This window comes from Athene noctua, chromosome 7 (assembly GCF_965140245.1).
Source record: "Athene noctua chromosome 7, bAthNoc1.hap1.1, whole genome shotgun sequence".
Lineage (NCBI taxonomy): Eukaryota > Metazoa > Chordata > Aves > Strigiformes > Strigidae > Athene > Athene noctua.
In genome coordinates, this window is record NC_134043.1 from 13,239,206 (window position 1) to 13,252,017 (window position 12,812).

A 12,812-nucleotide genomic window follows, 5' to 3' on the forward strand; every position below is an offset into this window, starting at 1 on the left:
ACAACCTTGAGGCATTTGGAGAGTCTAATTTAGCTTAAACATACCTATCACGTAATGGTTGAGCTGAGCAGTCCGGGAGAATATCCCCACCATGGCACAACTCCCAGTTCCTAGAGCATTAGGAAGTGCCATTTGCTCTCTCCACTCATCAGCTTTTTCAGAGATTTGCTCTCCATGCGACTTTCTTCAGAGTGATTCGGTGAACTTAAGCATCCCCCTCTTTCTTACACCTCTCTCCCAACAACTCCTAACATCATGTACAATGATGTACTTTCTTGTGTCAATTCATATCTTGCAATCTGACAAGTAGCAATTCTTTGTATTCCCTACAAAGCATAGAAAGCATTCTGGCACAAAATGGGCAGGACCTGAAATTCATTCAAAGATTCAAAAGTGGCATTTAGCCAATTATGAATATTCCTTCCAGTACCCAAAACGAGACCTGTTTTCCAGGGATTTCCCTCAACTTCTAGACTTCAGCTGGAGTTGTGATAGTGTCGTGTCAGAGCTGCCATAAACAGCACTAGTGTAGCAGGGAGCTGTAATGGTTCCCTTCTTTACACCCACTGTCTTGAACAACACCTTTGAAAGTGAGCCTGTGAGGTGTGAGCAAATCCTGTTCTTCCCTCATCAAGTTTTGACATCCCTTTTCTTTTAGTTACTTAGGAGCAGGTGGTTCAGGATCTGCTCTGTTTTGGGCTTGGTTTGGGCACCTTCCAGTCTGTGCATTCTGTACCTTTCAGCATCTTTTCTCACCTTTTTTTTTGATAGGTAGACTTCCAGCTCTAATGTCACACAATTATTTCCTTGTACTTCCAGAGGAAAGAGCTTTTACAGTGCTTCCTTTTCCCTTTTTCTGGTATCAACAAGAAACAGAAATACAGACACGTCTTCAGCTTACGAAAGCTTATTCTTAAATTCAGATATCAGTGTTATCCAGTGGGCATTCATTTATACGTTTTGATTGCAGGCTGTGTATATCCACATAGCAAAGTGACCATTGTAGTGAAGATGATCCTAGGTTTGTGGTGAGCCTGAGCCCATTGCAAGATCCTTTAGGGACATGTGGGGTAGCTTCTTTTTCTTGTGCATTCTACCTCTGTGGTTGGCCAATGAAAGGCATCTCACCAGATTCCTTGTAGACCATGCTGTAGGTTCTTTACTGTAGCTCTCAAAATGAATATGCAAATGTCACACCTAACTTGGTCTTTGAGTAAATTTAAAGCATTTTGTACTTCATTTCTGCTTGTTCTGTCATTCATCACCCGTGTAATGAAGAACATGTAGATGATGATTGTATCTTTTTTGAGGGGCAGGTGGAAGCTGCATGTCATTCATCCAAGCTAATTTTGATGGCTACTTCCCTACCTCACTTAGCCTTCAGGCTCAGTGTTTTAGGTATTTTAGGAATGTTATGTTGGAGCTCCAGCCTCGACAGACTGTGGTCCCTGTGTTCTTTCATTTTATTCAGGGTCACCATGTGCAAGTAGCTGCAAACAACATCAGTAGAGTATTTGGCATCCTGTAGTTGCGTTAGGGAAAATCAGTTTCAAAGACTTAGGGTTTCCTGTCTTCCCAAAACCTGAGAATGATGGAAATGAACTGAGTGACATGAGGATGTTAGGCTTGAGTTGGGAATACAGGGTGAAAATCTCCACCTGTCTCCTTGGAGTAGAACTGCCTTGTTGTAGATCTCATTGTCTGTGATGCCAGCAAGAAGAGCTAGTCATATTGTCATATTGTTCTGGTACTGGTCTGTCCATTGTGTCTCTGGTGAATGTGTTTCTCATTTCTGATCAGACTTTTGTCATTGCTCTCCTATTTTCTTCCATTGAAGCAGCAAGGAATAACTTAATTATTGTTCTGATATATTTAATGATGTAGGCATTAGGGAGTTGGTTTCTATTGGCCTGGCTAGTCAGACTTGGCTGTCATACAATAGGTATGCTGTGTGCTCTCCAAATGAGTCTTCTGAAGACCTCATTGTTTGCATAGGTGTTTGGGATCAGATCCATATTGAAGACATAATACGCGCAAAATGTTGTTTGTCTGTTTGGAAATGTAACTCTTGATCATGTAATTCTGTATAGAAAGAAGAAGCTAAATCGATTATTTCTGTGTCTGTGCGTTTCTGAACAGGGGCATATATGATTTAAGATTAAATTATTCTGTGCTTTGTGATCACAGGCACAATGAAATTCTTGGGAGTAGATACGATAACACAAGATTTTTATTTCTATTAGATTATTTCAACAAGAGCAGTGGTAAGGCAGTTTGGGTGTCTTGGTATAAAAGTGCTAATGTTCATGGGGTTATCTTAAATTTGTAAGTACTATGTGCTTTTGAAGACTGGATATAGAGAAGACATTATTGCTTCTGATACTGATATTGAATTAGTCAATGGTTGACATAGTGACATAAATGTTTAAAAGGAATCTGAAAATATTAAAACACCTCTACTGAAAGGACTTTTCGAGATACACTGATAGGTTGACAAATACTGAATTTTGGTATATTTTGCGTATCACAAGAAGCTTCCCAAAGTCAAAGCAGCAGCACTGTTATGGTTTCTTCTGAAATTAAAGGTCACCCTCAGTCTCCAGAAAAGCAGGTGCAGCTGATGAGAACAAGAGTTCCTGCGCATCTGAGTGGAGATTTGGGCCCAGAGAGTCCTTGATCTTTTCTGATATTTAGCTCTTGGTGTTTACAGATAAAGAAACTTTGCAGGCAGTTGTTATTTGAAAAAGAAAAGAGAAAGAAAATCTCTGGGGGGAAGATGGTAAAGATATGTTGACACCACTAGCAGCTGCTTGTTGTATTATAAAGTTGTGAAAGATAAGCTTCTATGTAACAAGGCTGTGCTTTTTCAGTAAAAACAGTTTATTTTATGTTTTTATATTAAAAGACAGAACTAACAATCAAATGTTAAGGTTGAAAATTAAATTAGAAGAGTTTGGTAGTTCACATTTTGGTAATCTGTATTAGGACAAATGTATCCTTAACTCTACATTATGTCAAAGCAAGATTTTACATTCTTTATATGAACGCCCAGATTCAAAACATAGACTGTTAACAGTTTTTCACAGGCAAATTTCATGTCGCTGCATGAGAACATTCATAAAGAGAAATTTCAACTTGAAGCAAAAGTTAAGCTTTCTTCTGCTTCTTTTACCCATGGTGAAAGAAATGGAATGATGTAAACAGATGGGATAATAGCAATCCTTTTTGTTTAATAGGCCTATAATAATGGCAATCCCTGAATCTAATACACTGATTGTGCATGTTGGTTATTGTGCATTTCAGAAACTGTTCTTGAGGTTCACATGGTAGGTCTCTCTCATTTCTTTCAATTCAATAATTAATGCAATTCAGAAATAGTTGTTTTATTCTTTTAAAGTATAATTCCATTCTGACAATTATGTCTCTAATTGTCTCAGTCATTAATCATAATTTGTATCCTATGTGGTATAATAGTGAACAAAGTCATGTATACTTCCATCATAACCCCTTTGTGGATCAAATTCAAAAGGCACAGTTGTATTATTGACTATTTATTACAATGGCTTATGGGAAAAAAACATATTTTTAGAATACTATTGACTATTTACTACAATTGCTTATGGGAAAATGGTGTATTTTAGAAGATTTAGATTCTTTTGTTGCTGTCACTTTGAAGTTCTTGTCAGTCAAGTTTGCAGGATAAGACAACAGTAGTCATACATGGTTACAGTTTCTGGCAGTAAAATTTATACAGTGCATTCATCAATGTACGAGTAGTGCATTCATATTTACTACTAACAAGGAATAGAAAAAGAGAAATAAACTTTACTTACAACATGAACAAACTCTTTTTTTTCTTAGAAATATAGATGTTAGTTCCCTGATGTGCCAGTTCCCTTACCTTCAATCATAATGTTATATTAGTTTTAAATTTCCTATCTATTAGGAAATGTTGTGAGAAATGTGTATCAGTGACAGTGGGGAACTGGGAAGAAATGCCTTTGCTACTAAATTTCTTCAGTAGCCAAGTGGGTGTAATTTACACCCCAAACAGACAGAAAGGTGGAATTGTAGCAGCATAGCTTAAGGAAGAACAGTCTTTCCTTTGAAGAAACTTTTATATCCTCTTGGAAAATGTTGGTCAAAGACCGTATTTTTCTCCTTCAAAAGAAAATGAAATGCCATTTATCCGACAAGTTTCATTGTGTTTCATTTTGCTTTCAGCAATTTTGCCAATAAGAGGTATACAAAATTAATTGGAAATACATTCAGTATGACTTCTCTCACTTGCACATATCCTAATTTTCCTGGATTTGGGGGAGTGGGAGGGGAAAGTGGTATTTCAAGTGGCAGGAGCTGTAAGGACAAGGAGGGAAAGGAAAGCATTTCTTCTGCTAGAGGAGACCAGAGGTCATTCAACATTCAATCAGCTGAAGACCAACGCGACTGCGTCCTGAAAGTGCACTGCAGCATGGGAGGAGAAGAGACAGCTGGCCAGGGGTTCAGGAAGAGCTTTCTAGGAAGAGCCCGAGGGGATTTAGGGAGGAATTTCATAAATGTATGCTTGAGATGATACGCTGTCATTTAGAGCAGGGTCGGGAAGTCCCTCCCAGTGCTGTATTCTGGGCTCAACCCCTTACTCCATCCCTAACAAGTCTGGCAGCTATTTCCTTTTGTTGTTCGTAAGGGCGGTTTGAGGGCATAGCCCATGCTCTTATCTTACTTCATGTCTTGAGTCACTCAGGCTTACTGTAAGAAAAACTGTAAGATGCTCAGACCTTCCACAGGAGGACTGGAAAGTGGGTGCAAATACAAATTCCTCTTTTGGCCTCTTCTGTTGATGTCCTCCTTCTGCGGTAGCAGGCACAGAGGGCAAGGAAGGGTGTGTTGACTTCAGGCTACCAGAGTAAGGTTCAGGTGCCAGTCTTACCAGTGCAGACCGGTCTATCCTGAGAGGCTCCATGCAACTCCTAACTATCCTTCCATAGCCAAAATACCTATGCAGATCGAGGTTAGACCCCCCCCAGCTATGCTACATCTGCAGTAATGACATTCCTGGAGCCAAAAATAATGGTAATATCAATAACTGCTCGATAATTAATACCTAGAGATTCATGTGGTATATCCTGAAAACAACTCGTGTATACTTAGATGCGTTCTGTTTGCCCAGAGTAGGCTGATTGTAGTGCATAACATTGTAATCACATGCAGATTATTTAAAGTTGTTTTTTTAATTTACAGAGTTAATGTACTGTGAAATCACTAAGTCTGACCTCCAAATCAAGTCACTTCTCTTCGGTTTGGGGAGTTTCCCCATCCTCCCCCATACCTCTCTTTTCTCACTACTGGTTGTTGGATAGTGAAGATTTTGGAGGTTAGTTAATTTTTTTAGTAACCTGACTGCTCTGTAGTAATGTATTCAAAATGTCAAATTTTTCTTTTAATTTTTAATATTTTTTTTAAGAAATAAGGATAATGAAGCATTACAGAATTAGAAGAAAAACAATTTGATGATGCTTATACCAAATATGTTACCAGGATTTCCTTGTACTCCCTCTTTTAGAGAATAATTTTAATACCTCTCAATTAAATCTCGTATTTAAGCAGCAGGGTGTTTTGGCAGAAGGCAACTACCACACACTAATGAACTCTTCTAATTTGCTAAATTATTTTAAATGAATGACATTACATTTAGTTTCTAATGACAGTACATTTAACTTCTGAGCAACTTTGATCAAGTCCACTTTTCGTCAGACAGCCTGCTGTGCTAAACTCTTTATTCCCAAACCCCACACAGTTATTCAGAAAAACTGTTAATCAGAACATGAAATTATTTTCTCTCTTAGAAGCACAAAGTCTACTGAAAAGAGACAATTCATCACTTTTCTTTTACATGCCCTCTGTGCCGCGTCTGGATGAGTCTTCATATTTGTTTTTTAATTGGAAGAGCTCTATTTCGCAATGTGTTACCTTTCTAAAGAACACCAACGTTTTTTGCCAGTTATATAAGCTGTCAGAGTTACAAAACTTGAGCTAAAACTTGGTTCAGTTTTTCAGTTCCTGGTTGGATTCTGTACGTGCCTTGTGTAAAGTCAAAACATGAGACAAATTATTCTTGCTTCCTTTTGTACTGTGAAGCCATATCATTTGTTGAGCCTGATAGAAAGAACTAATTTAAAGTATTCCTTTTCTCTTTTGGATCACAGTACAACTGAGAAAATGAAGGCTCCAACAGAGCTTTTCTTTTCAAAGGGAATATGCATTTCTATTCTCTCCTGCTACCTGATCTCCCCTAGGAATTTGATATCTAATGCCCAAGATGTGCCATGGACATTTTGTTTCTTTGCAACACGTTTTATTTATACTCCACCTACTTACACACATCTGTGTCCAAACTGGTTTTGCCTAAGAATTAGTTACCATGAATTTCAGTTTAGGAAATACTGAGAAGCAAGAGCCCAGTTTCTGAGGTCCTCATGAAGCTATGATAACAATAACCAAGGAAAAGATTATTATTATTTTAAATTACAATTTTTTCTGCTAATCTCTCTTTCAAGAGATATGTTCAGATATCTATCTTCAGATATCTCTTTTAATTACTTTTTACCACTCCTACAGCATATAGTTCCATCAGAAATCTCTGTTGGTCATGAGTTGTCCAAATTATCATAATATCTATTTGATGTAGTATATGATATTTACTTTTTATCATGTGCCTTTTCTCTAACAGGCATTTAGATATGCATGACAAATATTATGGGGAAAGAATTATGTTTAGCTGACTGCTGTTCTCACCAAGGAATACATAAAACTGAATCAAGGCACTTAAAGATTCTTCTCACAAACTCGCCAAGAATCCCCATTTGTCTTTGCAAAAACCCTAATGTTCATTTATCTAATGCTTTAAATTTTCTAAAACGTTTCAAACTTCATTGCTGATTATATCATATGTATTTTACATGATTATCTATATCAGGAAAAGATATATACTCATTAACAGTTATTTGAATACTATTTGAAGATAGCAATGATTAGCATCTTACCAAGACAGACTGTCCTCTGTCATTGTTTCTAAGTGTTACAGGGAAGTATGTTTACAACTAAATAAAGCTTGGTGACATGACAAAAACCTCCATCTAACATTCAGTAGAGGAGAGGCGATTTAGTCTAATTGTATTGTTTTGTTTGGCATTGATACAAAGTCTCCCAGTAGCTTGAGCTCTGAGCTTCCCACTGTATGTTCCCTGTGGTTAAAACCACACCTTTCAAAAGCATAATATGCATGTGGAAATCACATTAGAAAGCCACACAGAATCAACAGTTGACTTCAATGAGCTTTTCTGTCTCCCAGTAAAATTTCTGCTTTCATAGCACATCCCAACTGTTGACTGAAGTCAACCTGAAGCTTTTGCAATAAAACTCAGCTTTACAAAATCCTCCGTAAAAGTGCCACCAATTTCTTGCATTTCTTTGGCTTTACATCTTCTAAAGTAATTAAATGTACTGCCCTTAAAACAAAACCAATTGAATAGTTAAAAAGATAGCCATGTGGTGATAAACTTAGCCTAAGCAGAAACAATTTCATTTTTATGAGTTGGAAAATCTGAAAAGTATGCAAGGCCAGCTAGCTACCACATCATGAAATCCGCCTCTGTACAACACTAAAATTGCACTGGTTAAAGACAGAAGTTTTATAAATCCCCTGGGAGTGTTTAGATCTGGACTGAGTCTTGGCTTAGTCTTTAAACAGCAATCACTGCAAGAAACCATGCTGAGCTTTTAGCCTCATACCATGCCTACAGCCAGCTCCTGGTGGTTGCACCAGCACATGTCCTTGTGTATGCAGATGGTCTTTCTGCCTTCTCTGGACTTGCTCCCTCTAGGTATACTAACCTATTGCTCGGAAACCCCCAGAGCATCCTTCCGAGGGTAGGGAGGACCATATGGTAAGACATACGGTCCCCGTGAGGCCTCCTTATGTCCTGGTTGTGCAAGTTGCTGGAGCGCGAGACTGAAGGCCAAGTGTCATAGACATCTCTGTGTCACAGCAACACCATCCTGTCAAGTGTTGCTCTGCGTATGAGAGGAAATGCAGAAAACAAACCAAAACCCAAACTCCCTCCTGTCATCTGCCATAAGAAAGGGAAGCCATTTAAAAATTTTGTTCTGTGAAGATAAAATATCAGAGGTCTTTAGTTTTAAAACTTTAAGATGGAGTTTTCATGAGTGAAAGGAGAAAGGGATTCAGTTTCCCTGGAAGACCATGGAGAGGGGACCCCTCAGCTGTAGGAAACCCCAGGCCTGATACCTTCCACTGAATTTGTGTGAAGACAGCAGCTTAATTTAGAAAACTAAAGAGTACAGCCATGCTGGAATGTAAACGCTGTCAAAAGAAGGGAGTCTCACAGAAGTTACCACCAAAGAGGTGTTTCATACAGCGTCCACAGGGCTCCTCTAATTCCTGCCATTTGCAGTTCAGCATTGCTATATTTACTTTAAACTGTTATGTTTGAAATGATCCTGGAGAACCTTCCTCAGTGACCTTGTTCCCTGTGGCTCTTCTGTTTCCCTACACTGCACTGCAGGGCTGTCCCATGTGGGACTGGCTAGTTCTCCACTACCTGTCCCACCACCCACACACAGGGAGGAGCGAGAGGCAAAATAAGCACCCAGCAGTAAAGGGAAATTTCTTGTCCTGTATTTATTTAATCCATTGTGCATGCCAGACAATAATTTGACCCCTAAATAGAGTGACTGAATTGGTTTGTTTGTTTTAAATGAACTGCTAGGAGTCATGGGGAACCATACGTATCGATTCAGTATGTTAAATCTTAGGCATTATATGGATAAAAATTCTGGATGAGTTAACTTCAATAGAGGTTAAAATAATGGATGGATTTTTTTATGATCCAAAGTTGTAGTCCACTGCTTCAGCTCTATTACATTATGTTATGAGCTGTTATTTTTTTTTAAATCAGGTTTTCCTTCTCAATATGTCCCTAAAGAAAAGTTGTTCTGAAAGTGCCGAGTTTATTCAAGGTTGCCAGCATTTCGGTTTGACAGTTTCAGTGGGGCATATAAATCTCTAAACAGCAAAGGAGTAAATGGAAATCTTGGGTTAGTTTAGTTCTTGGATTGGCACAATTTCCTTATTCTAAAATTCTGTAGATGAAAAGAAATTTTAAAACACTTTAAAAATACCTGCTGTTTCAGCTACACTGCTGTTCCTTGATTTAAATCTAATGCATAGGAACCTGATTTGCTATCTTGGACAAAGCACTACACTTCTTGGAAAGAATCCCATGCAGAAAGACTGTAACTCATAAAATTTATGTTCTCTAAACTCTGGACATTATTTGTAAGGTTTTTTTATTGTTAGCCTAATGCTAAACAGTTTGACTACAGTGCTTTATTGCCTAAGCTACAAGTGAAAATTCTAAGCACATGCCTACTTTTTTTTTTTAATGTTTTGTGTGCTAATACAGTGCTTCAAACTTTAATTTAGTGTAAGAATGTTCTTTCAGTGTTTGCAGTAGAAAATTGACTTATAAAAAAAATCTACAAATGTAATAAAACAACCATAAACATAGGAGGTGTTAGTTCTTAATGTTTCCTATGCTGTGGGAGATGGTAGGCAACACTTCATGTATCATAAATCATCTCTCTACAGCTGCTTTTTTCTTTACATAGGTGAAGATGTCAAACCATTTACTCCTGAGAAAACCAAGGAAATTGTGATGTCTCTACAGCAGCCCGCAGTCTTCTGTAACATGGTTGATGACTGGCCAGCCCTGCACTGGAATGCAAAATACCTTTCTGCGGTTTTGGATGGAAAGATGATCCAGTTTAGGCTAGGTCTAAAGATGGTGGATTTAGGTGAGACTGAGGTAGACATTACATGTCACAACTCTCTTTTTTACGTTCTGCAATCCTCTCTCTCTCTATTATCATTGTTCACTCTCTAATACATTACTTTTCACTGCAGGCTTTGTTTTTAGGACATGGGATTTGGCCAACAGTGGAACTCTCCTTTCTCTTTCTTGTGTGTTTATTCTTAGTAGGAAGTATGGTGGGTAACACTAACACATAAGAATCAAGCACCTCAGTTTTCTTTCATTGCTTTGTAGTGTGTGTGTGTGTGTGGTCCTGGTCTTTTACATAATTTGGTTGTTCATATAAGGTGAGCTTCCATATCCACAAACCTGCGTGTGTTAAAGAATTAAACAATTAACCAGTCTATCTTGGGTTTTTTATCTGTAAAGTGGTGATAATTCTCACCTTCCTCCAGAGGTTTTATAAAAAAGTGGTGGTTTTCAATACTTTAAGGTCCTGTGATGAAAGATGCTATAGAAGTATAAAGCATTAAGAAAATCACTTGAAACCAGTACAATAATTTCACCTCTAACCCTCCAGATTCACTCAGACATCTAGGAACGTGCTGTGGGAGAAGGACAATTTTTGCACTTGATTTTAAATACTACAGATTCATTTCTCTCTGTAGTCACACAATACTAGTCATATTCTATCCATGGACAGACAGAGTTTCATAGCAGGGAGGGAAGATTCAGGAAGCGTGCTCCAAGGTGGCAATCTGCTAGCCACTGCAGAGGTTATGCATTGTTTTATTTGTGCCCTGTACATTCTTTGCCCTCCCAACCACATACCAAAATACATTTTGCCATGCACTTTCTCCCTTTTGCCTAAAGTATCTTGTCTCCCTTCAATCTTGCTTTTTTCCTATGCCAGACAAACCCAGTTCTTAAAAAATGTTCTATTTAAGTCATGTTTTTTTAGGCTCCACCTAGCTAGTCTTTCTCTACTCTTCTAACCTTCTTCAGCTGGACTGCCTCTTTCTTAGACTGTAGGGTCTGCACAGAGGCTCCAGATGAGAGTCTGCTAGTTCCTATGGAAGTGGTAGGATTACATCACGTTATCTTACTTAACAACACTGTGTGAAATTTGCTTTCTTCACAGCATCATGACCATATTATTTCACATTCAATTTTTGCAAGAGAAGTGATGAAACAGAAAGAAGTGTTAGAGGGAAAGTGCTTGGAATTTTAGGATTTCAAAGCATTTTACCAGCAAGGATTAATGATTCCTATGCCATTCCTGGGAAAACAGATGTTATATTTATTCTATTTCTAGTTATTTCTACAGACAGGGTGACTGAGGTTTAGAATTAATACATTGGTGCATATCTTCACAGCAATATCTCTGTTGTTCAATGAGGTATCAGCCAGTGCTTGCACTACATGCAAAAGGCATCCCATTGCCAGTAGGGAAGATGCTGCATATATATATGACATTTTCCTTGATACCTTGTTAATATATCTCAGTTGTAATATGCAAGGCTTACCAGATAAAGGAATAGTTTTGGTCCTAGTCTCCATTCATTTGTAGGCACATTTTGAGAGCCAAATGGGTATGCCAACTGGGAAAGCTTCTGATGGGACTGATGGAGTGTTATGTAGCTAAGTGATGGATTGATGCTACCAACTAAGTAGATAAGAGTCATCACTTAACAATAACTCGTAGTCACTAGGGATATAGAGTGGATTTAAATTGGAATTTGTATCTTGAAGTTGCATCTGTCTGTATTTTGCTTTTTCCTAAAGGCATCAGTCCCTAGGCAGCAATCAGTTTGTCTCCAGGAACCTCCATTATATGCTAATGTGAGCTAGAAATGTCTTCAAGAAGATGGGTAGAGCCTTCAGGGGTTATATTGTAACTGAATGAGACCTGGGATGCTATAAAAAATTTGCATTGTAAGGATATATTAGTGAAGCCATTAGCCAAGCCATCTCAGAGTCTGAAATAATGTAATACATTTCTGTGCCACTGTCATTTGGAAGATGGTTGATCTCACTCTTGCATGCTTAACATTGTTTTTCAGTGAGGGCCTCTCCTATCATTGTTCACAGTAACTTTCCCAGATGAAATGGAGGCAGTGATGTGGTAAGAGAAAGCAACAGGAGAATACAACTAATATTGTATGGATCTCCCTCAATATTCCTCCCATATTTACAATAGATGAATTGCCTTAAGACTAGATGGAACCACTCCTGCCAATGAGTTGGAAACATGTACAAGAAAGAAACTGTTCTCCTGTAGGTATATTCTGGTGTCACTCTGAAATGGCTGCTCCAGTTCTAAGCCATGAGTTTCATCTGGAAGATCCAAAATGGTTTGAGACCTCTTACTATTGACTTCTTATCTTTCTTTAGTGCCACATGTGCAGCCTGGGTGGAGATTTCCAAACTGAAGATTTCCTTAATGAAGAAAAGTGAGAACTGCAAATGGGGCAACTTGGTGGGAGTTGTATTTGCTTTTCTTGTTAGTTTGGAACTTCCTGAGGCACATCTGAAACATGGAAAACGTGGGAGCTAGCAGTGTTATTTGTGTGAACTATTTGTGCCTACCTAAGTTTGTGTGTTTGATAGTATTCTGTCTGATTACACAAGTTAAACAGTATGTGTCCGTAAGAGGGGAAGAAATATAATCAGAGGATTAAGCATTGACAGAGATAAGATACCTCCAGAGAGAGTACCAGCGTTCATTACAAGAACAATGAAGGTGCTATTAATCAGGAAATCCCTACCCATCTAGTTCCAGCCACGCTAAAAGATTTTTTTTCTGAGGTGGGATAGAGGGTGGGCAGCAGGTATGGAAATCGAGTTTCTGGCAGAGCATTATAGCCCATCTATCTGATAACTACCTGGAGCACAGCAGCAATTGCAGAGGAAGAAAACGTACACAAAACTTACTTCTGTATGCAGACATTTCTTATTTTGACCATTTTCTCTGTGTAT

General features: G+C 38.3%; 2 protein-coding genes across 4 annotated transcripts in view; one reads left to right on the forward strand and one right to left on the reverse strand.

Moving 5' to 3' along the window:
* The window catches only part of SLC15A2 (solute carrier family 15 member 2), a 136,629-nt gene that overhangs the window by 22,806 nt on the left and 101,011 nt on the right, over positions 1-12,812 (reverse strand). Inside the window, exon 22 of one of the 2 annotated variants that reach the window (XM_074911525.1) lies at positions 3,441-4,161. The exons of the other annotated variant lie outside the window; for it this stretch is intronic. The gene's annotated coding sequence lies outside the window, so the exon portion shown is untranslated. Of the gene's footprint in view, positions 1-3,440; positions 4,162-12,812 lie in introns of those variants that run through there. 2 annotated transcript variants of the gene reach the window in all.
* HSPBAP1 (HSPB1 associated protein 1) overlaps positions 1-12,812 on the forward strand; it is a 38,523-nt gene that overhangs the window by 3,027 nt on the left and 22,684 nt on the right. The window contains exons 2-3 of one of the 2 annotated variants that reach the window (XM_074911530.1): positions 5,242-5,374; positions 9,691-9,876. In XM_074911530.1, the coding sequence (XP_074767631.1) occupies positions 9,738-9,876 (139 nt within the window). In that variant the 5' untranslated portion in view covers positions 5,242-5,374; positions 9,691-9,737. The remainder of the gene's footprint in view (positions 1-5,241; positions 5,375-9,690; positions 9,877-12,812) is intronic. The other variant, XM_074911529.1, reaches the window with a different exon arrangement.